Here is a 27,432-nt window from a genome sequence, read left to right on the forward strand (position 1 = left end):
CTGTTGACTTGCGCTAGCCTAGCACCAGCGAACTCTGCAACTGGAAGGACTGGATGAAAAGTGTTGAAAACGGTCTCCACTGATAAATAACACACCGGCTAACTTGGAAATGAGGCCTTATGTCCAAAATTCTGAACCACCCCTTTAATGACACAGTTTCAGTACCTAGCCTTGTCCAATGTGCTTCAGGCTCTGTGGACTTGTGATGCGTTTGTGACTTTGTCTCTCCCCCTGACCCACCTTAAAACCCTTTTCTGTGTTCCAGGACCTCCTGATTTACAAGTGAAGCTCTGAGTATAACACATGAAATTTACCAAACTCACACAGTAATGTAAAAAAACAAACAAAAAAACATTCCCTAGTTTAGAATATGTTATTTGATTCATCTGGCGACCCCCAGAAATTTTCTCGCAACCCCCTTGGAGGTCCCCCCCAGGTTAAGAACCACTGCTCTATATGACCTGAACATGTGGCAGAATTGACAATAAAGTCTGCTCTGGTGGAGGGTTGGGTCTACCTGGAAATACAGTTGGATGCTGACTGGGTTGGTTCAAGTCTTATCTCTTGTTGTGCTGTTGCATTTCTCTCCTGTCTCCCTGTCTACAGTCCACACACAAGTAAGGTGCTTAATTCACCTAAAATAAAACAACGAAAACAAAGATTAGTACTCAATGACACAAACTTAGTTATGGTTTTTATTTTTTTTTCTCACAAACAAAATTGTTTACAAAAAGGAACGTCAAAAATAAAATTGTACCTATCAATTGCATGTCATGCTGGCAGTTTGAACTACATGCAAAAATAACAATAATAACATTGATAATAATCATTACTGTACAAAAAAGATGGGGGAAGATATGAGGCCAAACATAATCCCAAAACCAAAAGAAAAACTTGAATTTGAAAAAGGGAGTTTTATTAAAAGGGTGGGTTTTTGTTCAGGCAGTCACGGGTTTGTACATGAGACTAAAAACCAGGGCACAAGACTCCTAACCCCCTGGGGTAGAGAGGGCTGTGTGAAACTGCATAGAGGCAGAGAAGACATTCCCTGCTCTAAAGACAGAGGGGTGAAGAAAGAGTGAATTAAAGGAACAACATGAAAGAGTAAAGATGACTGTGGTGTGGGGGCATGAAATACCCCCCCCGCCCCCACACACACACACACACACACACACACACACACACACACCCTAACATACAAGGTTAATCTATACAGTGTGAAGCCCTTAAAACACAAAGTCATGCTTCATTGTCAATGTGGTAAACAACACAAAAGAAACTACATAAAATTATCATTGAACATTATCGCTTCTTCTCGAGATCCCTTAGATTGACTTGCTATAAAAAAGGTGATATCTGAGGTATATGGCTTCATTTTATCAATCAACTACATGGGAAACAATAAAGAGTATGCTTCATGTTTTCCCAGAAGGAAAGCAAAAAGGTGAAGAATCCCATGGCTACTTGCAGCCACAAATATGCTAGGAGCAGGTTATGTAGACAGAGACGGACACTTTTCCAATTAATTTCCAAATAAAGAGCAGAAAGGAAAGTGCCAGGAATAAAGGATACAGAGGTTTGGGCAGAGATGAGAGACTGGTGTCAGGGACTGAGGCAGTGGATGAATGTTTCTGCCACAGATGTGAGTGACAAGAGGCCAACAGTGTGTAAGCATGGATGCAACTTAACATGTACTTTTGAAAGTCAATCAGTGTCCCTTTGTTTTTTGTCCAGTGTACTAAGTTTATTACAAATAAAGAGTGTTACAAGATTTTGGGTCCCTCGTCTACAGGAGCAGTGCAGCGTCCTTTGTCGGAGTTGGTGACATCTGTCGGCATCACATGGGCTGGTATGCGTGTTGTGTGTGTGTGGGGAAAAGCTTCCTGGTTGGGCTCAGTCGGTGCTGACCTGCGTGACCTGTGCGTCAACCGTCTGGTTGGTGGACTGTATGAACATCGGTTGAGTGAGCTCCTGTCCTGCTGGCATCGTCACCTGCTGAATCTGATACAACTGCTGTAAAACAGAGAGAGAGGCAACTGATGTTATTTGCTACCTTTCTTGGCTGGCACAGTCTTGAAAAAAGACCTTATTCTCATTGAGGCTTTTCTGGTTAAATTGATTGAGTTAAAATGCTAACAAGCCAATAAAAAGAGCAAGTGAGTCAAAATAAAAGATACTATATTTAGCTGAAAATATCACTGTCATATATTGACATTTTTTACCTGTCCATCAGTAAACTGGTTAAATTGCTGCTGTCCTTGCTGTACATCTGCTTGTGTGATCTGACAACAAAACAAGTTAGATTAAAGAAACAAATAAAGAATGCTAATGCTTGGATATAAGATCATTTGATTTATGAATGAGATTTGTTGCTATTGTGATTACCTGCTGGGTGTTGGCGAGAGTCTGAATCTGTCCTTGGACCACTTGCGCTCCAGACACAGGCTGGGCTAGACGGATGTATTGTAGCTGGCCTGTGTTTAGTTGCACCTACACTCAACCAACACAAGGGGGAGACAAAGTTTGGTTTGGTGCAAAAGGTCATTCAAACACAGAGGTCACAGCCATTTTCCCACTTTGGACAACAGCAATGAGAATCATTCACTTTCCTCTGGTGAATTGTTAACTTTGTAACACTTATGATTGATGATCCCCATCAAACAGTGAAGGGTGGATCATTCACTAAAACATCATGTTTGTGCAGTAACACAATGTCACGTCAAACATGCAGCAAAACACGGACTACTTTAGCGGTTTCATCCACTGTTTGAGCTTCTTTGCTCTGGCACTAATCTCTCCCAATTCCCATCACATTTTTTTTTCAGCTTTATATTATTTCTTACTGGGATTTGCTGGATCTCTCCTGTGTTGGTGATGATCTGCTGCATGACCTGCATGGTCTGGCCTTGGGCTTGACCTGCCTGAGCTTGACCCTGGGCAGCTTGGACAATCTGTACCTGTTGGCCCTCACTCACCTGCATGGCCACAGGCGCGCTCTAATGGAGAGAAAGGAAGAAAGAAAAGCAGAAAGAGAGACAAACAGAACTACCATATTAGTTGTTGAACAACAACTGGTAAAGACATGTAGTTTATGATTGACAGACACAAAGCGAAAAACCAGCAAATCACTAACTTCCCTGGAATAAGATTTTAACCAGCACCATAAAACTTAAGTATTCTTAGATTTTAAAAGTCTGTTCAAGATCATTAGGCAGGCACAAAAAATGTTGGAACATGAGGTGACAATGCAGGTTTCGTGACCTCTCTTTGTCTTCTGTCTTGTCACACTATCTAGGAGAGGCCACCTGATCTCATGCTGCAGTCACCCCTACAGGCCTCAGTCACCTGAGCAGGCAAAGCTCATAGGTAGCAGTCACCTACAGGGTTGTGGCACCAAGTAGTGGCCTCTGTTTGTGTGCCTGGTTAATGAACATATAAATGCAAATGTGCATGTGTCTTTACCGTGATGGGTGTGCCCTGTGACTGCACCTGCACTTGCTGTAACTGCTGCATGGTGGCACCTTGCAGCATCTGATGGCCCAATAGAATAGAATAGAATAGAATGAGGAAATGAGAGAAAGACACAGTGAGAAAGCAGCGATTGCAACAACTGAACACGTGAGTGTAAGCATGTGTGGAGTGTGTAGAAAGCTTAAATGTTAGTGCAGCAAACCGTGGCATATAAGCAGCAAATGACAATTAATGATATGATTAATAAAGAAGCTGAGGTGAAATGTCAGAAACGTGTACAAAAAAAAAAAATCATGGTGGAGTTTGGACAGGTTTTAAAAATGCATGTACATCAGTGACATTTACAGCAGCTCAAGTAATGTCAACTGTGGTTTCATTAACACTTATGATAGTTGGTTATCTAAGAAAATAGATTGGTAAAGTGACAAATAGTGACACTGAAAGCTCTGCACACAGACACAAGTAAAGGGTATTTCCTGCCAACACTTTACACCATAGACCAAATCTGTTGTACCAAACATGGCATGTGCCAGATAGGTAGTGGCAAGCTAATCAGCTCTGTTTTACACCAGAAAACACTTGTGATATGACTTAAATACCATCAAGAGGGTTACATTTTACATGCAATGCAAAACTGGGGGAAATAAATTAAATAGGTAGGTTGCATTGACAGAGGGATTGAGATGAAGCTTCAAAGATTCAAATGTGTTTATTTAAGCACCTCAACAAACCAAATGGCTTTTTTGGGAAGTCAAATGTAAGACTTGCTCTTATTCCTTGTGCTGCCTTGTAAATAGCCTACAATGGAGTCTACGTAAGGTGAGTGTCAAACTATGACCTCCCTGCTCTCAGCGGGGACTGCAGCAGTAGCAGTGCTAGTGAATCAGGCCAGGTCTAAACAAGTAGGACAGCTCAGCTAAAGGCAGTCTGCTGAAGCAGCATGAAGCACCACAGCAGCCCAACAGCATGGCTACATAACATGCAAATACCAAGCTGCAGAGAGAGAGAGCGCTCAGCAGCAAAAAAAAAAAGTAGGAGTGAGATAATTAGAAAGAGAGACAATTGAAAGATGTCCGAAAATTGCATGTTTGTTATCTTACTGCCTGGTGTAAGTGCCTGTGTGTGAGAGAAACGGAGTGTGTTTTTGTATGTGTGCGCTAGGGACTTCGATCCAATAAAAAACAGCTACTGATTCCCAGTTTTTGTTTCTTTCCGCTCAATTCTCTGCAACTGAAACAGTGAGGATAAGAAACATTGAAAAAGCATACATGAAGTGTTCAACAAGCCTTTAATGATTTTTTTGAGTTAAGTTATTTTCTATTTTTTATAAGTGTGCTTCACTTATAAGGCAAAACGTACACTGCTTCCTATACAATTTCAGAAACTCAACCATGATTCAGACACTTTTGTGATGTGTAAATATTAGAAGCTGTGATATTGCAATAATAGACAAGGACTGATAGCAGGAATTTTAGTGTTCAGGTTTTTCGTGTTTATAAAACTTTTTATTTCATTTTCATTGAAATTCATATAAGTAAATAACAAATAAGGTAATATCCTGTTCAGATCAAATGTTTCCTTTGCAGGGTTTTAGAGGGAGGGTGTGCATGTGTGTATAGTTATGGGCCCTGGGTGTGTTCTGAGGTGCAGTTATTCCTGCTGGTGGGAGAGTGGTCAGCTATTGAATTTGAGCTAAGACTAATATCAATAAAGCCAGGTGTGATGAACCGAGTAACAAGCCTTTTGTAGCATGATTCCTGGGACGGGGGTGGAGTTTAGAATGTGCTACTTCAACTACTTGGGAGATGTAATCTTCAGGTGTCACACAGAGACACAGAAACACACATGCACTCAAACACAATATCCTTTTCTTGAAGTTCAGCGCAGGCTTCATTAACTGGTAATTTGTAGGGATGCACCAAAATGAAAATTCTTGGCCGAAGACGAAAACCGAAAAAGAGGAAACCAAGACCAAAAACCAAACAAATTATGCCAATTATTAGTACCATTGCATTTATGGCTATGACTGTGTACTAACTTTACTAAAATCAAGGCATTGCTATTGTATAAATTAATATTAAAGTTTAATTTAAAAAAATATCTAGCAGAAATATGGCTACAATCTGATAGTCACATACAGTATATAGTAGCCTAAGAACAGAAAAGCTTACCTATTATTATTATTATTATTATTATTGTTATTATTATTATTTGAGGCACTTTCTTGCAGGATTTCACTGAACATATCAGACAACGAGGGTGCATGCCCCTCATCTGGTGCAGAGAGACAAGTCTTTTTTTCAGTGCCCTGATCTCCTCCTGCGCTGGGCGCTGCTCTGTGTGCGCTCAGTTTCCGTCTCCACGCGGGTTCTCCACATCCATCGCGGCCTGGATCATTTCTCGTGCTCCCTGCTTTATTTCCGCATCCAAGTAATGGTCTTTATAACGCGGATAAAGTACAGTCGCGATGAAGTGCAGAGGATCCGAATAGATCTCACTGAAACGTGTGCCGACAGACTCTAAGAGCGTACTTTTCATTGTTTTCATTCCGTGGTCCATCTCAACCTCTTTGCTTAGGAGACGCTTTGCAGGTGGAACGGATAGCCTACTGACACACGTGTAGGTCGCGGTTTCTGTTTGCGTCATCACAACATTTCGGCCGTATTGTTTCGGTGCTAAAAATATTTCGGCCGAAAACCGAAAATGCCCTTTTGGGCCATTTTTGGCCGAAAATTTTCGGTGGCCGAATATTCGGTGCATCCCTAGTAATTTGTGTTTCTGTTTGGGCAGTTAAAGCTGTAGTCGGTGTGCTTCTCCACATTAACCTCATTATTGCCTAGAATTCTTATATCCAGCTGTTACCCTGTTATGAGATCTTCAAACAAAGTGTTAATAATACCTGTCCTTGCTGTGACTGAGCGATGATGATCTGTCCAGGTTGGATGGTCGTCTGTGCGCCGGGCTGCTGGCCCTGTTGTGTGCCCTGCACCTGTACAGCTCCGGGCTGCTGGGCCAAAGTAAAGTAGTACTGCACTGGCTCTGCTGGAGCTACTGACTGACGCATCTCCTCCTGAAGATGACACAGACACAGACACAGACACAGAGACACAGACGCACACACACACACACACACAGAGAAGAAGGCACATCAGTCCATTACATCTCCATGAATTATTTTTTGCAGGTGTAACGGTAGAAGAGGGCAGGTCTGATAAATAACTGATAGGATGCGGCTGTGGAGGAGTAATGTAATCTGGACATAAGATCCATTGTGACACCATACTGGTCAATACCATAAGAGTGCAGGCCTGGCATCAGCCAGAACAATTTACACACAAAAAAACAGTATCAAACATTTGTGAGTCTACTGAAATATAGCTATACTAAAAATGTTTAATTGGACAATTATTTATGTATGTACTGTATATAAACGCTCTCTCTGACCATTACGTGCAGTATCAGAGTTAGTTGGCATTCAGTTTCCTCAGATCAGCAGGCCAGATGCTTGCTGGCATGGGGGCTTGAATCACAAATTAAATTATCAGTAAACATTGACCTGTGTCATTCTGCTTAATAACTGACTAATGAACAGGGCTTCATCTTGATGAGGTTTCTCCATCACCAGAAGCGTAAACAACCTTCTCCCAGCTCCATGACAACACAGCTGAGAGTGTAGGATGTTTACATGCCTGGAGACAGTCTACTTGACGACCAATTTATATAACTTACTCCTCCATCTGGTATCCTACATTTGTATCTAGTACATCAATCTCTTGTTTGAGCAAAACTTTAATGCAATATGCAATTTTCTGTAAGAGAAGGCACTCGATTATATCCTTATTGAATTAGTCCCTGTTAGGACATATCCGAATGTTCGCTATAATTGAGCTTTTCTGTTACTAATTGTACAAAGTAGTGTCATCGCTCGGGTTACTGTTGGCTGTTAGAGGCAATAAGATGCTGCAAACATCCGACTGAAAGCCCTCGCTATACAAACTCCAGCTTCCAGTCAAGGATGTTTACAGCACCTCAAGGTTGCCAACAATGGAAAAGTTTCAGAAAGGAGGTTTAACAAACTGAGTCTAACCCTGAACTCTGAGTTGATTTACCCTGAGATGGGAAACTCTGAGTTTTTGGTCCAGAACAGCTGATTTGAGTTGGTTCAATCAACTCAGAGCAGGTTCAATCAGAGTTAAGCACATGCACCACCACTATAAAAAGGCAGCATGAATGGAGCCATGATACTACGATTCACCATGGTAACAACCACAAACAAATTGGTCGGCGGAAATACTCATGAACACATACAGCGAGTTTGAACATGTATTTTGTTAAAAAAGCAACACAGTAGCTGCTGCAAAAGAGAGAGACTCTGCATGGGAGAAAATTGATTGCTGCTAGAGTAAATGCGTAAGCTCTAATATAGTGTATTGATATCATATTTAATCATAAGTATAATATTACTGGTGAAATGGTATTGGACCTATAATCTATTTCATTTAGGTGCAATCCTGCGGGAGAAAAAGTCCTAGTCCTACTAATCCCATTCTGAGGCTGCAGCACCATCATTAACAGAATTATAATTCATAATCTTTTATTTCAAAGGGTTTACATAACAGATAGACTGGGAAGAAAAACGATACCGCTCAAATAGGTAGGCTAGTATCTGGAAATGAAAATTCATCTATAGTCATCGCCTTAATATCACCTCCCGACGTATGTTTAAGGGCCGGGACACATCAGGCCGATTATCGGCCGTGGGACAGTCTGGCGAGGTCAGTGACTCAAATCTGTTCGGTGTGTCCCGTGCCATCGTCCGTCTGAGGGGCTGTCGGTGTTCACTTTGGCCGACCTGACATGTTCGGTCGGCGGCAGGGCCGTCGGGACTCACCCGGAAATGACGAGTGGAATGAGGTGACTAGAGTCTCTCAAAATCTGATGAAAATCTTTTAAACTGACCTTTGTTGAGCTGAAATGAAGACAGATTCAGCAACTGCACGGCCTATTTCTCGCTTAAAATGTTTCCAGAAACATGTTTCAGTGAACTATTTTAGTACAATATGAGATCGTATTCTGAACGGCCGCCATGACAGTCCAGGTCTGAATTTCCGGAGAAAACAAACCCATGTGACGCGTTCGTCCAATCAGCTGCCGGTTTTCATTTCTTGGGCGACATTACAGATTAGCGCCGCCTCCTTTTATAGAGATGTATTATGTCTCGTCTTTTTGGTCTGTTCTGTGGCAGTTTTTTGGACCTCGGGGACGCGACTGATCCTATCGACGGGGTTTTCTGTCAACGGTCGGCCGTCGGCTATATGTGTCTACACCTTAACTCCCTGTGAAGTAATACAGCTTATTCATCAACAGGATTGTCAACAATGCCATGTTTTGAGAAAAAAAAAAAAGTTTTATTCTGCATAACAGTTAATAAACCAACCTTGTTTATTTTATTCATGCAGATAAACTGCACTAAAATGCGCCTGATACAGACTGAATGAATGAATGAGGAAATGAAAGAGCGCTGTGTCAGAGGGAGGAGACTGAGAGAAACTCTAGGTTTATTGAAGAAAACCTGCTCACGACCAGGTTAGGTTCACGGGTTACTGACTCTGAGGTTAAATTACCTCTCTTTCTGAAACGGGCTGGAGTTACCCCTCTCTCTCTCAGGTTTAAATAACCTCCCTTTCTGAAACAGAAACCCCAGAGTTTCCCTCATTTCAGGGTTAACCAACTCAGAGTTTTCACTAAACCTGCTTTCTGAAACGGACCCCTGGGATGAAGATCTTCTTTTCCCTGTGTATTTTCCAAAAACTCCAAGAACACCTTTCAAGACATCTGCTGTTTGCCCCGTCACTATGCAGCGTGTGATTTCCTACCTGTCTTTTAGGTGGCTTCAGGTCATCTCGAGGCACAATGTCAATCAGGAAGTCAAACTGGTCAAACTTTGTTATGGCCATAGCAATGTCGTTCCTCTGTAAACATAACATACACAGAGGGTCAAGAGATTAGGTCAGAATTTAATTATGCTGATTCAATATATACAGCGACCTATGTTTAAACATGGCTCAAGGCCTAAAGTCAACTCTCCTAAAATAGCCACACAAAGAGGCTACTGTGGACCTGAAACAAACTGTACCAGGTATTAGCTTTGATAACAGAGGTTAAGTTTAGAGCTGAATCGACTACTAATTATTTTAATAATCAATTGATTATTTGAGTCACTTACACATACAAAATGCCAAACATTTGCTTGTTCCAGCTTCTCAAGTGTAAGGATTTGTTGTTCAATAACTTTTCTTTTAACCAACAGTCAGTAAAGGTAATAAAAAAAACAAATCAACCTAGTATCACAATCATACACCTGGGTGATGTGTGATGGGTCCAAATGAACAGGATGACGCTTCCCTGCCCTCATGAGCACAGGCTCTGCTGCTATACTCCCCTCATATATCCACAGCAGTGTGCTGTCTCTGTGGAATTTTCCACAGGATATTGGCTGTCAGGACCCCCCATTGTGGCCATCTCTGCGCTAGAGGCTATTTATAGTAGCTTGATTAATATCTGGTAACACCAGGTCACATCTACACTTGTTCTATTGGTGTGCGTTGCTATGGTGACCTCAATTGGCGTGCCCTCTTCACAATAGGACTCGAGCTCTGTGTGTTTATGTGTGAACATGTGAAAAAGGACTATGCCTTTCTTCCTGACAAGAAAATCACATGGGGTTCAATCGTCACACGTACCTAATTAAATTAATGTATAAACGTAAATGTAAACCTGCGCAGTAAATGATTCATTTGAAGTTTCTATTTAAAGCATGCAGAGCAGAGCATGGAGAGGTCTTACACCTGGGAGTTAATGCTAAAAAAGGACTCTTAGACAAAGATAAGCCAAGACAACAGCAAAGTGAACAGGCTTCTTCAATTTAAGACTAACTACGACGAGAGCGATTACACCGTCTTTTTTCCAATCTCTTTTTCTACCTGCATTGGCATACACACATATCCATGGGCTGCTAATCTCTCAGAGGAATGTGAAGGGATAAAGTGGACTTAAGGGCTTTCATGTTCTGCTCCACAGTTTTCCCCTCTTGACATCCAGGTGAGACTCTTGTCTGATTTTCCCAACTGTTCCCATCAGCGCTCTCACATTCTCAGCTTCCCCCCCACCCCCCACCCCCTCACATCATTCCAGAGTCCATCTTATTCAACTTTGGGACAGCAGAGCAGGCAAAATGGCACCGGAGGGAAAAGTGGGTCAACGGCACCCGCCTGGCTTTGCTTTCAAAGTCAATTGAGGGAGAAAGAACTAAACAGAGGGATAGTCCTCAAGGAGATGCTGGTATGGGGTCTTGGCTTGTATATGCACACAGACACAGGCACTCAGTGAATAGAAAGCAAGAAACCAAAAAGACACCCTAATTATGTAAGGGTGTGGGAGAGGAGTTGGAATTAAAAAAAGGTGGAAGAAATGTACGGAAGGACGAAAGAGGTAATGTAATTTAGGGCTGTCCTCGACTAAAGAAATTCTTAGTCGACTAACACTTATAGGATTTTGTCGACTAATCGATCAGTTGATTTAATTGACAGAGCTGTGCGCTTGAGAGGTGGTTAAGACTAGAAAAGCACAATATAAATGTAGTTAATTAACCATCTGTACAACTGAGTTTCTCCACAATTAATCCTGCAAAAGCACCACTTTAAATCTTGTGTTTACCATAAATGTGCTCAGAAGTTTCTTGGAAATAAGTAATTAAGCATGAATAAGCATAAAAAAATGAATAATCGACTAAAGAAATCTTAGTCGACTAAGACCAAAACGACCGATTAGTCGACTAATCGACTAAGAGGTGGCAGCCCTAATGTAATTATTACTATAGATGTGATAATCCTAACAAGATGTCAACAATTGACAATTCAGTTGGCTTCCTTAACTGGAGAATGCTCTGATAAAGGTCAAACATGTCATACGGGGAGGACATAAAAGAGTGACAAGAACAGAGTTCATACGCCTTTATGAGTGTATCTGACCTGTAGCGTACGTCTCTTGTTGTCCTCTGTATGGATCCACGCTCTGAGGGTGAGCTCTGTGATGAAGATCTGAGCTGCCTTGGCAAACAGGACTGGAGCCTCTGCACTGATCATCTGTACAGAGGATATGGGAGTTACATCGGCTTAAAAACAACCACAGACTATTTAACATAAATCACATTTCAGCTTTAACATGAATCACTCAGGACCTGAGAGGCAAATGGCTGCATCACGGTCACAGGTGCTGCAAAATAAGCAATAACTGCATTAATTTGTTTAAAAAGATCACATCATATTGTATGTGCTAATGTGTCAGCTCAAGACACTACTCAAACAGAACTATTATGCTTAGCAGGAGAATGTCATTATTCACCAAAAAGCTTGAACATTTCTATACTATTCATCACAGCTGTGAGTTACCTTTGTTTACCTGTGTTTGTCCCTAACAATGTCTCTTCAGTTGTAAAATCACTGGTCTGCAGGCCTCTGGAGGCAAATTGCTTAGCTTCACACTCCACTTCTTCATCGATTGAAATCTCAGACCAAGCTATACGGTAATTGGTTACGTATATGGACATAAATGTGAAGCTTAAATGTACTACATGGACTGGAATAATGCCACACCATTCACATGTACACATGCAGTGAAAGCTGCAGTGTCACGACTCACAGAAAGGTCCTGTCTTCAGATACGTTAGTCTTGATCTCTTTACCACTTTAAGCTGCAGCTTAACTAAAGGGATAGTGCTCTTGACACAACACATTCAAGCGAAACACCTATACTACATATAGCTTCTTTTTATGGATACTAAATCAGTGCTTCACAAAGTGGTATTACTAGCTACTTGATACACAATCAGTAATTTCACCTAATGATGCCGTATGCCCACTATTAATACGTTTTGATGTTAACCCATTTGATATAAATAATGGACTTCTTATCAACAGACACTGCTGAATGCACTCATCATATTTTTCCATTATAAAATAAGTCCAACAGGCCATTCACAGGCACGGAGCTGTCTGAGGACAGCAGGCCACAAACCAACAACTTGATAAATATAGGCACCAAATTAGAGAATATTATCCACCAGGCTTTAAGGCATTAAAATAATCAAACTTTTGTCTAAAAATGGAAGTAAATTCAGAAAAGTATTTTTTTTAAACTGGTTCAAGCTATGCATCACTTATTTTTTCCCTAATCCTATCTCAATTATTAAAACGTACCAGAATGCTAAAAATGAATAGAAGGCATAACCAATTTTGACGATAACATGAAATTATCACGATGAAAGAAACTACTAAGAATTCACAAACGTGTTATATGCTCTTACGGTTTTGGTCTGTATTGTAGTGGATTTAATTTCTCAGTTTTATGTAAGGAATAACACTAGAGCTCTGTGGCTCATTTTACTTACTTTTACCCCATAACAATTATTTAGGCTGTCCTCTTACCTTGACATCCTCATCCAGCTTCATGATTTTTTTGATTCGGGCCAGAGGCAACTCCTGCACACGGAAATCCTTCTGGAAAAAATGGATGTGTGGTCAGTTAGAGATACAGAAAAGGGCACAACAAAGTTGTGCTTTCATATTTTGAAACCACATAAAACGAGGGCTGCACGATTTGGAGAAAAAGTCCCATTGCGATTTACAATACTGCGATCGCGATATAATGATATCAGGAGTCTAATTGCTTGATTATCAAGGAAAATGCACCAAATGCTAACATTTTGAAATGTGTATTTCTTAACTTGAACCTACAAAGTTAAACGAGCATAAGAAGAAATACATAAACAAAAAATGTGCAATATCTTAATATTTTACAAAATGAAATAAACACAGAAAAAAACAGCACAAATTACATAAATGGAACAATAAATGGGCACTCAGATGGCTCAGTTGGTAGAGCGGGCGCCCATATATAGAGGTTTACTCAACACAGCGGGCCCGGGTTTGACTTTTTTTTTTTTTTTTTTTTTTTTAAATGGAACAATAAATAAGAAAAATACAAATTGTAATTAAAACACATTTTGTATATCCTTGTAAACAATGACATTTAAGATGAGTGTAATAAAATAACTAGTGATTAAGTTACAAAATATAATTTGTACTTTACTTTTTCATTTTATAAAAAGGATAACACACATTAATATTTCTGTAAATCTGCCAGTGTTAGCCAGCCAGCTAATTTTCAACTGTAGGTTAAACTTTACAGACATAAGTCAACAAGACACCATGAAGACAGCTAGAGCAACAAATAAGAATACAGCCTCTTCTTAAACTCTACATACTCTGAACACCTCTACACTTCTGATACTCACATGATCATACAAGACACACACGCTACTGCCTAAACAGACTGACTGGTCATATCTTTTAGGGACGTTGTTAGGATGGTAGCGCTCAATACATCCATGAAGTAGAGTAATTCAGAGGTCAGATTCAACGTAGATTCAACACAGAAGCATCAATCAGGCATTAGTGAGAGCAAGAATAGCAGGTGCGTTGTGTGAATGACATCAGTGTGTTATTGGTGAAGCAAGCGAGGAGAGCGACCGCCGGTGAGTGGTGTCGGACTTCTGCATTCAAACAGCCTGCGCAGGTCTTTCCATAGACCTTTTTCACAGCAGACATTTTGACTTGTCATAGTAGGAAAAGCACAGCTGAAATTGATAACCTTAACGACAGCTCAATTCCATCCAGTGTCCCAGTTATTTCAGTGAGTCAGCGTGCACAATACCAGGACCTCTCCTAAGTGTCTTTCCCTGTGCTTTTCCTACTATGATATGTCAACATGTCTGCCCTGAAAAAGGTCTATTTATTTTTGATTTGGGGTAGTGCATTTCGGGATGAAAAAAAAGCAGCGGCCTGCGGCAAAACGTTAGGCTTGTTCGAGATAAGCCAGGTCTGCACAAAATCGATCACCAGTGATCACTGCCCAATGCATGCTGGTTAGATTTGTGTCTGACTTGATCTGACGCCATGCACACGTAGGCAACAATAACCTCATGAGATCAAGGCAGATAACAGCTGAATGGTTCAGAATCGACGCAACATGATGACGTTTCATATAAACGTTTCATTATTTTTTTTCTTCATATTTGAAGAACACTTGTGTGGCTGATGGTGACGTTTAGTAGTTAGAGAAAAATACGTACAGATTACAGATCATTTACATTCTGTTGTATATTAACATTAGCAACAGATTGCATGTAGAGCATTTTAACAGCTACTCTGTCATAATAAAAACAAAACAGACCGAATACAAGCTGATATAATGGGTCTGATAACATTTTAATAAATCGGACTTAACAGGATGTGAGTGTTTCTTCCTGTTCAGACTGAAGGCTGCTGGAAACGGCTGGAAACTGTCTGACTTGACTGCAGCTTTTTGTCACTGCCCCCAGCTGCTGCTGCCTGCTCCAGTCCACTTTACAGGCGTGGCGAAGCTAATCTCGAACGTGCCTGTATGTAACTACACGTCGCGGTGACGCAGACCTTAACTGTGATTGGTCCGTTTGTGAGTGGCTTGGTAGCGTCGCATTTCCCCCTACTCATTTCCTGATTCTCCTTCTCCATAAACAACATGAAATCAAGGAGAGGTTTAACTTTTCCTGCTACAGCTTTCCCACCTGAAAGCACAGGAGACACTTTGTTTCTCCCACTATGCCTCTAGAGTCGCTACTCGCTCCAAAGCTAATACCACACACTCCCCAGCATATACACATGCCGGCCCTGTTATTCTCTTAAAGAGATATGCTAGTTAGACGCAGACAAGTATAAATCTCAGGCCACTTACGTAGGCTACAGCGAAAGCTCTGTGTAGAGCCTCTGCAGAAGCATAAATCCAGCTTTACTCAACTTTTGGAGAAACATAACCCCACATCACGCTGTGGTGGCCAATCACGTAACCGGCGATCAGACTTGTCAGTTGGTTTTGAGGCGGTGTGAGAATCCTGTATACAGTAAACGGGAAAGATCAGTGCCTCTATCGCTGCCACAAGAAACTTTAAAAACGCAAGCACTGAACTGTCCAGGAGTTTGTATAACAGGTAGATGTTTGCCAAACAACAAAGCACAGTCGATCTGTCTCGCTCGTCTCTTTTCTTTCTCGCTTTCTCTGTGAAATTAAGCTGCCTTCAAGTGCGGTCGGAAACGTCGAGATCTACAGTATAAACGATTTGACGGAAAACACTGAAATATAAAGTCTACTTGTGTTACGTTGGGGGGGTTAAAGAACACAACAGGACGTCACACAAATGGGCCGTTTCAGTGACACTTCCACCACTGAACAACCTTGCGGCAAATTTCCGGATACCTTTTTTGGTCTGAACACACCATTAGCGTAGCGGCTGTGTGAGGGAAAAGCGAGAGGAAAAAGAGATAGCAAAGACAATGTAAAATTAGTTAACAGTGAACAATATAAACATCAAGCTTCTATCTTGGGGGTGGGGGTCGCCACCGAGGAGGGTTTGCGGGGAGAGTGATGCAAAATGTTCACAATTATTGTATATCCTCTGTACTACTTGTATGCTGGATGTGTGTTTTTCTTGCTCCCTTTAAGAATAAAAAATAAATAAACATTCCAAGTTTCTTCATCGGTTGTTAATACTGTTGCTTAAATGAAGGGTGTTACAACATGGAGACTGCAGTGCACACAGGGACTAGAGTGTCGCACACACACAGCAGACCTTTTTGTTTACTCAAAACGCACAATTTTTGTGGTTATGGAATCGCGGAGTGACATCGCAATTGCAATTAGATTAATTGTGCAGACCTACATAAAACCATTGAATCTTAAGTTTTAATTTGGCTGTTGTTGGATGTGTGTGTCTGTCGGTTTCAGTGGACAGCGTACCACAGTCAGGTTCCTGATCTCCTCCATGACACGAGGCCAAAAGGACTGCAGGGTTTGCTGGGCATCGCTGCCACCGGCTCCGAACGCATCTGCGGACATCCTCTACTCTGCTGCATCAAGGAATGACAGGGGAGGAGAGAGGTGGAAGCAAAAGGTTAATTATTGGCAAACACAAAAACAAAGACATGATGTTATGATTCAGACACTCAAGACCGGTCATTAGTCAAGTCAGTCCAAACCAAGGCTGCGCTGCCCACAGCTCTTCCCATGTGTCAGGACCACATATCCTAGCATGGCCTATAATTATAATACAGTGAAATCTAAAGTAGAGCCCCAACAGGCTCCTATTATTGTCCTTGTGGGATGCTGACCTGCCCAAGAAGAACCCACCACCAGACTTGCTGCACACTCCCTGATTAGCAATGGCTTAACTTGGGCACAAAAATGCAGCTCCTGTGTCATGTGCAAGTCAACCATGTGGGACAGAGAACAATGCCGAAGCCACAGATCTAGGAGATGCATGTGTGTTTGTGTCAGAGAAACAATCTCCTGAAAACAACCAGTTTTTTTTTTTTTAAATGGGCACACATTGTGAAAAGACACATGCTCGCAAACAAACCAAGGCTGTAAAGTGAATGGACACGCATGTAGACATAAAAGCGGGTGCTTCTACAAGGGGTCTGACGGTTTGAAAGAGGAGCCAGCAGGTTACTATGGCATGCTAGGAATCTGCTGGAGGAATATTGGCCTGCCTGTCTGAGCATGCAGAGCTTGGAGTGTCTGGATCACACTCTTTCAATCTCTCCCTTTTCTCCCTACCTCAGTGAAAAGATTTGCCAGAAGGGAGAAGAAAAAGGAACACAGGGGGGCCAGAACTAGAGATGAGCTACTCAAGAGAGACAGGGTGCGTTTGTGTGTGTTGCTGAGGGAGGGGTAGTGCCTTGTCCAGTTCAGCATTAAGCCAGCACTAAGACAAAGTGCCAAAGGCTTCAACAGGGGGATGTTAGAGACAAACAGGGCCACAGTCAGACTGCTGTGCAAACTAGCTATGTGGGTCAAACATAACAGAAAGAGGGAGATGCAGAGAGAAAGAGAGAGACATGACAAAACAAAGAAAAAAAAAAGTCTGTTTGGAGAAGGGGGGGGGGGTCTCCTCTTTATCTTCTCTTTCTTTTCTCACTCTGGGCCAACCATCATGAATGGCTCCAACTCTGGTCCAGCTGACAGACCAATGCAAAACAAAAGACAGCCTTTCAAGCACTCCATCTAGTGTCTCCCCTGTAACAGCAGTGTTTAGGGGATTGTTTTGACTCTGGGTCCAAGTCAGCGCCTTTATTCATACCGTTTAAGTGCAGTTGTAAATATTTTAGAACCGATAAATCACTAATCCAGAATAGCTGATTGATTTTTGACAGGAAAGATTGCTTCTCTGGCAGTTACAGAGTTACTGAATAATATAGAAGAAGCACTGCTGAATCCTGTTCACTCATTCTGTTTTTGACAGTGAGTAGCCTAAATCAATGAGACAGAATGGCAGCGGTTGGGGGGGGGCTGGTTTTATATAAATCAATCGGGCAGCATGTAGCTATGGCATGCCAGGATAGTGATTGACCTTGTCTCCCCTTCTCTGTCTGACGCTCCAGTGTCCAGTTGCATTTCAAGGTTGATTGAAATCCTGCAGTCACTAGAACAATCCCAGCATTCCACGGGGAACAAATGACTGCTGGGAATTGTAGTTTGTATCCTCTGCCTGATGCCTCCATGTACTTTGCAGCACCATGACCATGCACATAGGGTGAACAAAATGAGAGCCATTTGTTTTTCCAGCTACACAGCATTTTACCACACATATCAGCACTTGATCTTATGACAGGTTTAAACAAGACAACTTTTTGTATCTTTGTGTGTACTCTCCAACTGGTAGCCTGATAAGATACAAATAATTAGGCAATTCACTTAACAGCATTACAGAGTGCCAGGGTAACAATGCTGTGGCCCAGAGGAAACCGAGCAGGATACAAAAGTTAAAATAGCAAATGATTCAACTGATAAAAAAGTAAAACACACAGGCCACCCAGCACCTTCTCACACATAACACACTTCTCTTAAACTCCTGCAATTTCTTTGAAAACAGAGAGCGGTTACTAAAATCACTACACCCCAACCCCCTCTCTCTGACCCTGTGACCCTCAATAAATCAGCCATGCACTAACCACAGCAGCAGGGGGGGACACAAGTGTGACGAAAGGCAGGCTGAAGCGTGAGAAGGGAAAAAGAAACAGAACATACAGTACGTGAGTAAGAAGTGAAGGGCTAAGTATGAACATGCCTTAAACGTTGCCCCTCCAGCTAGCTTGTGTGCTCTACCTACAGTACACAGATATTACCATATTTCTAAAGGCTTTGCACCAATGGAAAGATTGTGTGTGCGCCTGTTGATGTATGACCCACAAGTGCAGAATATAATGGATTCTGTTGACTTCTGCAACACCTTCTATGGTCTGGGTCTAGTCTAGCTGTGTTGTTCTAAGCTGCTACTGTATGCTATATTAGGGTACATTGTGTTTTTTGCGCTGTTCATCTCTCCTCTCCTCTTCCCTGCGGCTCTGTTGTCCTTCATCAGGTCACTGAGACAGAGAGATGCCGGTGTTGGGTTTCCTTCCAACTCTGCTGTGTGTGTGTGTGTGTGTGTGTGTGTGTGTGTGTGTGTGTGTGTGTGTGTGTGTGTGTGTGTGTGTGTGTGTGTGTGTGTGTGTGTGTGTGTGTGTGTGTGTGTGTGTGTGTGTGTGTGTGTGTGTGTGTCTTTGAGGACAAATGTGATGTCTGTGCTTTGTCGACATTGTCCAAAACAGCAACTTGCTCATCCTCCTTCGTCGGCTCTACATCTCTCTTCCTGTCTCTTCTCCAGCTCTTCCCATCTCTCTTGTTCTGTCTTACTTACTTTCACCTGATCCCCTTTTTCCAACTTCTCTGAGAAAGCCAATGCTGCTCCGCTTGCAGCAGCTGAATCAGCGCTAATGTTCTGCCACCCGCATCTCTCTGGCTCTCATGCCTCCCTCCCTTTCTTGCTAACTGGCACGTCACATCAAGTGGCCACTCACAGCAGCATCAGCAACTCGCTCTAACTCGGACATCACACCACTTTACACAAGACTTAAATTCCTGTCCAAATAAACCGGATAGCAGTGGAGGCAGAAAAACATGAAAAAACAACAAGATAGTATCACTAAGCCTTGTGCCTATTCATATGCTCTCTAAGATTAGTAAAAGAACAAGGAATGGGCAAAGTTTTCAGCGTCAAACTCAAACACTGGCATTGTTTTTAAAAGAGACAGTACAGTTGAGAGAATTGGCCTTTGGTTAAGGTGAAATGTTCTGCAGTTAATTGACCCCTAAATGACCTGACGGTTGGTGTAAATTGAGCTTAATTTTGTGGAGTGTAGTTGAAAGGTAATAAGGCAAGGCAGTTTAGGACAAATTGAAGGCCAATTTGAGTCAGAAGAGTGAATTTTTCCCCGAGGTGTTTCAGTAACACGTCATTGTGCTGAAGAAAAACTCACCTCATCCCAGAAGCAGAGCTGACACTTCACATTGAACCAGATGTGCACTGAGAGGTATGACCCACACACAAGTAAAAGGGGCAAGAGTTATAATCTAATAATTTATAATCTTAATGTATTAATCTAACAGTGAAAAGCTCTGAAAAATGTTTTCGTGAGAATATAGTTCAGGTAATCCCGGATAGTTTTAAAACTAAACTGATGTTTTTTTATAATCCCCTTTCAATTCAATATGACGGTTAGCATATAGGCTAACATAGATATAGACAAATTAAGATCAAGTGTGGTGACAAGTGATAGAGAAAGGGGACAACAAAGAGGAAGGGCTAAAAGAGAAAGATTATTTCTTTGCCCCATACTATTACCATAAAGCGACCTTACACATTGTTACTCTTTATGCTTGCTACCAGTTCAAACATCAGGCTGTACAAAGAGCAAACATGTGACGCCATGTACTGGTTACCACAATGTTTCACTCACTATAAATGATGAAATCAACTGAAAGACATGTTTTTTTTTGTATATTACCAACTATGGGATGAGTGTTGCTACACTGACATGTCTAGCAAGAGGTCAATTTTCCACATTCTGCTGTGTGAAACTGTCAATGATGCAGAATGGGCAGTTATGCAGGAAGGTCACTGGAGGTTAAAGTCTCCTAAGCAGAAAAACAAATGCATTGGACCACTGAGAACCGTTACCTAATGTTTAACACTCAGAATGTCTGTTTTATTCTGATTTACGATACCTGAATAGATGGAATAAATACAGCCTAGGTAACAAATGTCATCCAGACAAACAATTCATTTTAAAAGACGGACATAAATCAAATTACTGTGTTCACCTTAATGAACCCAATCATAAGTAACACACAGAAATAAACTGGCATGGTTACAGCATGCAGGGTAAATGATCTACTCAGGCACAACTAAAAAAAAAAAAACAAGAAGTTTCCAGCCAGGAATTACAGATTAACTACTGGGACACGCACAGACAACATTTTCACAGATGTTGGCGCAATTGTTTTGTGATTAAAAAAAAGAACAGGCAGATATATAACGCACATGCTCGGTGTGACCTGCAGTGCAACATCCCTTTGGCGTGGCTGGACCGAACCAGCCAACCGACCAACCCTGCAAACTTTGCCCTTGGTTCTGCTTTAAGCAAACTCCAGGAAGTGCTAGTCACTGATCTTCCAAGGTCATTCAACAGAAGAGAGAGAGAGAGAGAGAGAGAGAGAGAGAGAGAGAGAGAGAGAGAGAGAGAGAGAAGAGAAGAAAGAAAGAAAGAAAGAAAGAAAGAAAGAAAGAAAGAAAGAAAGAAAGAAAGAAAGAAAGAAAGAAAGAAAGAAAGAAAGAAAGAAAGAAAGAAAGAGAGAGAGAGAGAGAGAGAGAGAGAGAGAGAGAGAAAAAAAAAGGGGAGGTGAATAGAAAATTACAGGTTTTTTAACTTTCACTGCAGCACTTAAGTGACCCCAGTGGTTTTGGCTGTGTACTTTCTAAGAGGCTTAATAAAAACATCACCTCCTGTACAAATTAGCTATGTTCTGTATCTCCCTTTGGGTTTCGCTTCCGCTCATCTCCCGTTACGCGTTTCCTTCTCATTGCTGACAGAGACACTGCAGGAGCCAATCTCACATTCCTGTGACCTTCATCCAATGTCTAGGCCCAGTCTCTGGCGTCAAAGTAGGCAGGGCTAAAGCTACCTGCATATTACACGCTGGAACACAGCTGACTCCCCCTGGCTGTCCACAATGGCTTTAGTGACAGTGTACACATGTAAAAACACAATGGGGCAAGGGCAAAAGAGTGAATGCATGGCGGTAGTGGTCGCTTTAGTGATAAGCTGAAAGGCCTCGCTATGTCTAAGTGGTTTTCGTATTTCGTTTACTTTTGCCTCCCCCAGTGTGCCTATGGTCCAGTACGGGGCACAAATGATATTCAAATCTCATGCAGACAGCAGCCAACCCTGGGATTTGGCAGCAAGGGCTTCAACTTAAGAGTTATTTTTAGTCTCCCTCTCTCGATCTCTCGCACTCTCTTTCGGTTTTGTTAAAGGCACCAATGGAAACTTTCAATTAGGGAGCAAGGGAGGGGAAAGAAAGGCAGTCAGAGGCAAGTGAGAGGAAAAGCGCCCTCCAAAGATTCCATCATAAAAGATCAGATCAAACTGTTAGCCTCCTCTATCCCTGAAGCTGACAGGCTGACAGTCTGTCCCATCTGGGTGTCTGGTACTGTTGAGGCGGGGGCCTGGGGGGTCCTGAGGTCACTGCAACCAGCTGCACCTCCACCCCTGAGGACCAATAATACTAACAGCGACAACAACACTTATAGATCTCCTATCAGAGCCCTCCATATACAACAAATCTCTTTTCACCATGGATGCCATCTTTGCCTCTCAGCTCTGCGTCACTGTCTGGATACTAGCGTGTAAACAAGGACATCAGGGGGGAAAAAACAGGGTCTGGACGGGCAGCGAGAGGCAGTGCGGCCACAGGCCCCCAGGACACCGAAACAGCGAAGAACATCTGAGCACAGAGTCAGGCAGCCATGCACTTACATGCAGCCGATAGAAGGGCACTGGGTAAGTGATGGTGGTCCAAAGTCAAAACACAACAAGTGACAGCCAAAAGCAGACAGACTTTACTCTACGTTGTTAGTTTGAGAAAAAAAAAAAAAAAAACAAACATGCAACATGGTTGTCAGTTTTTTTTTTAAGCACAGTCCATTCTGTAAAAAGCATCAATGCTGTACTGAGGTGACAACTGAAGGACATGGATGGAACACACACCCACACACACACACACACACACACACACACACAACTACAACAGGACAGGAAGGGGAGGGGGATTGAGGACGGCTGTAAAGGACAGACGCTGTCTCATCACTGCAGAGCATGATGGAGAGAGAGACATCAGAAACAGAGATTAACTATTTATTTAGAAACTCAGAGCCTAACCAATTTGCCAGTTCTTCTCTCTATGTGTGTTTTCAGCGGTCAAACTTACCCCTGTGCTCTTCATGGTCAACGGTGTGCCCTGCTGGAGCAGAGGAGAATAGAGGGAAATGATAGCCCTGTTCAAGTCTCCTTGAGAACAGCAGCGGCAGCAGGAAGAAGCGGCACCGAGGTTGACAGAAAATCTCTCAAGCTTTTCACTTCCTTCAAGTCCCCTGATCGTATTAATAGACAAAAGGCACTCTGGCTCCACTGGACGGCTTTAAAAAGGCTCTCAGCCTGGACACACAGAAGAGCAAGCCCCCTTCTTCTACCCCTCCCCCCTTCTCTCTTCCACTCTCCCTTTACACATTGCCCCGTCTCCTTCAGCAGCCCCCCCAAAGTCCTCTTCCAGCCTAAACATACAGCCCCGTCCCTCCTGTTTCTCTTCTGAACAAGTCCCTTTAACTCACTGACCTTCTCTCTTTCTCTGTGTCTTTTACTCTCTCACCCCTCTCCCTCTCTCTAGCCAGTGACCTGTGCGTTTGTCTTTGAGCTGACCCCGGGCCCGGCACAGAGAAGAGGGCGAGAGGGAATAGAAAGCCAGCACAGCAGCAGGCAACAGCAGGCAAACAGTACAGCGGCACTCCAGACTCAGACAAAAATCTCTAGCCTCCTTCCCCTTTAACATTCAAGAGTAATCAATCTAGCATGCTACATGATACTCAAACCCCGCCTCACACCCGGCTCCCGCCTCACTCTGACGCTTGCAACCAATGCGAAGACAAGGTCCTCCTATGCCACTGGACGCTGCAGACACCAATCCGCTCTGACACATCCCCTGTTCCTCCCCTTTTCTCCGCCCAACCTCTTTTTACCGACAACCAACTTCCGGCTCTAAGTTACCTTGAGCTGCAGGATAGGGGTCAGGGAAAAGAAAAGAGGAAGAGAGAGTAGGGAGGAGAATAGGTAAAAAAAAAGACCAAATAAAGTTGTGGAAAGCTCTTCTGGGATTGTGTGAGGGTGTGCTAGTGGTTGCTTGCCTCGGCATTGTTTGTCCTCGGGTGGTCTCTGCCTCTCCTGCTGCTGGACGGATGAGAAAGGTTTCACGGACTGTTCTGACAACTGCTCTCTGCTTATTTACAATGTCAAACTAAATGTCTCCTCTGCCCCGCCTCCTCTCTGCTGCTACAGGCTGACAACACAGTGATGCAGGCAGCCACGCTGGCCCTCACTGGCTAAAACAAGTGGCAGAACGGATGCTGCATGTTGCATCCACATGATTTAAAGTACAAAAGCATACTAGTCAGACTCGCTGTCTCATACGTGTGCACAGGTACACAAGCACAGGCACACACACAAACACACATTTTGTCCTTGCTTTCTCATTCATCCTTGCTCACAGTCACACACCGCAAACCTCTAGCCTCTAACCAGCCTACTTGTTATAATGAGATTCATTGTACCGTTAATATTATGCTTCTCCTTGCATGGCGACTGATTATTTGCTTAGAATATGAATTAGTTGAGTTAGACTTTATTCAACAAATTATCATAACTCATGGGAACAATTAAGTTTTGCAACTTACTGCAACCACAACATTATTCCAATGAAACCCTTATATCGCTGTCAATCAAATTTACAGTAAAAAAATACCGCAAAACAGATCATTGTAGAGCTTTTTATACAACATGAAGAATCAGCTGGCAGGTAAACAGCCACAGAAATAGGAAAAACAGTACATCCGATTCTCGTCCTATTTTTGGATAAACAAGACTTAAGAGATATGGGTCAAAGTCTGTAAACAAAGACATTGTTGTCTTGACCCTGCCCAAAAAAAAAAAACTACGCTCACAGCAATTTCCACAATAAAAACGTCATCAAAAAAAACACGTCAGCAATGTCATACAATGCCCTTCTTGTTAACTCACTCACTGGTTTAATGTGCATACTTTATACACAGTAACCTTTACTTTAGAGCACCAAAGCATGACACTGCTGCTTGCGCACAACTCAGTGTGTTGCACTATTGACTGCAACAGTAATTCCCTATCTAATATGCAAACTCATGAAGAAATGTAAAAGTTTAGACAATAAAGTGTCGAGAGGTGACAGAAATTGAAGGTGTGATGGTAATGAGTTTTGGCCAGAGTAGCCTTTAACTGATAACATGTGCAAAGGAAGGTGGTATAACCTGAAGCTTTATGCTGCATATTACTGCAAATCCTGACTGTATTAAGGAACACAAAAAGCTTAAGAGAGAGAGAGCGAGAAAGAGAGCAAACCTGCCCCATCAATGAAAAATCTAGAGGGGGAGGGGAACCGGAAGGATGGAGAAGGACAGAGAGGAGAGTTGTTACAGGATGGGAGGGGTAGAACAAGTGGAGAGAGGGTGAGAGAACAAGATAGAGACTCAAGAGAAACAACGCTAAATGTTCCCTTTTCTATTTTTGAGGAGCATGGGGACTAGAGCAGGTACTACAGCCATCTAGTTAATGATTAGAGTGGAGTTGTACAAAGATTAATCTCTCGGCAGTTCTCTCTGTAGATGTATTCTGATTACAAAAAATGCTTCAGCAATGACACTTGGCAAGGTCACTGTACAAATGAGACCTTCCCATGACCTGTGCTGCCAGCAGGGCCTACCAGGGACATGTTTGCTCTCACTGGCCCGGTTTTGAGATAAACAAACAACCGGCCAGAATGTGGGTTTGATAAACACACAGCACCCTCAGGGCAGTCAGGCCAGCCATGAATTTACCCACAAACATGCAAAACACATGCACACCTGCATAAATAAATGGTTAGTTGACTAACTTGCACACAGGTTACTCAGACTACATTCTCAACAGGCATGACCAACGCTCATTCAGTCATGTTAAATATAACTGCTACATTAAACGTGAACAGTGAAGTATGAACACAACATACATTTTATTGTGATTAATTTTAGATTAATAAAGTAAGCTAAGGTTGCAAGAATGTAAACAGAAGATGCTATTTCTCTCAACTGCTAACACTGAATAGAAAAGGCTGAAGGATCTTTGAAATTCTTAAATTCACTGGGATATATAACAGAGAAATGATATTGTTTTTAGATGAAAGCATATTAATACTTAACATTAACTAAACACAAGTGCAGCTATACGTTGGGAGAATGTGTTCTGTTAAGATATTGTGGCGTAATTTAAAGCTCTTTCATAATTTAAAGACCCGGTGTGTTACTTACACACTGACCTGAGTAAGGAAAGATAAAAAGACAATTCATATTTACATATAGCTCTCACAATGCATTTACAGCAGAGTACGGCAACTTTCTCTTTAACGCGTTAGCCTTAAACACGATGTTGCACTCTAACTAGGTCGCTACAGCATACATTATAAGCCAGTTAGACAAACAAAGCGCCTAGCAGGAGAGACCAAAGCCACATCCCAGGGTAGCAGACGGAAGTCAGTATTTAATTATCAGTGAGACCTTATAATATATCTATTCTAAGGTCTTGTAAATGAACTAAAACATTAGAATACACTGTAGTGCTAAATTGTGACATTTCTGCTAAACACAACGTTATGACATCAACCTCCAACACGCACATTTAGCACTAGTAGCTAACGTTATGATATCGTTAGTCACTGTTGGCCCTGACTTGTTAATAACATTAGCTTGTTGGAGGTGCACACTGTTGACTGTTGTACAGCACAGGGGACCATCCGCAGTGTGTAATTTTAATCCCCACTAAACAACGAGTCATGACATCAAGTGAAAGTTTGCAACGCTTTCCAAAGCTAGGAAGAAGCAGGCTAACCAATAATGACAACGTTTGGATGTGTCCTTCAGACCAATCAAACCTCGGACTAGATTCCACCAATCAAGGTTTTTAGGGCTAAGTTAGTTCTGCAACTGACGCCATTCGGGGTCCGGTAGAAATGGCTAATCCGTCTGACAATTACTTAGACAAGAGCCAACATGGTGGTCACCAAACATCAGTTTCCTGACCGCCCGTGGTCCTTTCAGCGGGCCACCAATAAGCGCCTCAGAGAGCGGGGAGGGAAATGGCGCCTATGTTCATCTTCCTAAACAATCGTCTATTGGTTAAGAACAGCAAATGAAAAGAAGCGAAGAAATTGCTCCCACTTCCACCCAACACGGACTACTTTCTTGTAAACGTTCTACACAAAAACTAATTTTAATTTCTTACTCACTTTGTTTTACGGGTTCGAAGTGAAGTCCGGCTCAGCGTATTATTTATTTTATTTAGCTAGCTTGCAAAGGGAAACAAGATGGCTGCTATTGGAACCGGAAAGAGTTGAATGTAGGAGCGTGATGACGTAACGGTTACGTTCCCCCCAAGCAACGGCGTCAGTCTGGGTTATTAAATTTGAAAAGGATATTGAAAACATAATATATTAAGTCACAAAGTAATATTAGTCACAGTGAAACATAAGTGAACCAGTAAAAAGTACAATGACAGCAAATTGTATGTGGAAGTTAACATCAGCCAGTTGAATGATATATATACGCAATGTCAAATTGCACAGTTATACAGTAAAATATATAAATGCCGCTGCTAA

The 27,432-nt window shown here is 42.2% G+C and overlaps 1 protein-coding gene across 12 annotated transcripts; it reads right to left on the minus strand.

Moving 5' to 3' along the window:
- Positions 1-681: 681 nt before the first annotated feature.
- Positions 682-27,188, minus strand: nfyc (nuclear transcription factor Y, gamma). Of its 12 annotated transcripts, none has more exons than XM_028597070.1 (11): positions 27,064-27,187; positions 16,363-16,469; positions 12,957-13,028; positions 11,502-11,615; positions 9,348-9,443; positions 6,371-6,541; positions 3,463-3,531; positions 2,844-2,996; positions 2,386-2,490; positions 2,223-2,282; positions 682-2,013 (listed from the first exon to the last, which is right to left on the minus strand). In XM_028597070.1, exons 2-11 carry the CDS (start codon positions 16,459-16,461, stop codon positions 1,894-1,896), a joined length of 1,059 nt encoding a protein of 352 aa, XP_028452871.1. In that variant the 5' UTR covers positions 16,462-16,469; positions 27,064-27,187; the 3' UTR covers positions 682-1,893. The 12 variants fall into 12 exon arrangements, with proteins under 12 accessions (XP_028452871.1, XP_028452878.1, XP_028452869.1 ...); XM_028597077.1 differs by having other exon boundaries at positions 12,957-13,025; positions 16,363-16,472; XM_028597068.1 differs by having other exon boundaries at positions 16,363-16,472.
- Between the last annotated feature and the right edge of the window lie 244 nt (positions 27,189-27,432).

Source organism: Perca flavescens, chromosome 14, assembly GCF_004354835.1.
Source record: "Perca flavescens isolate YP-PL-M2 chromosome 14, PFLA_1.0, whole genome shotgun sequence".
Classification (NCBI taxonomy): domain Eukaryota; kingdom Metazoa; phylum Chordata; class Actinopteri; order Perciformes; family Percidae; genus Perca; species Perca flavescens.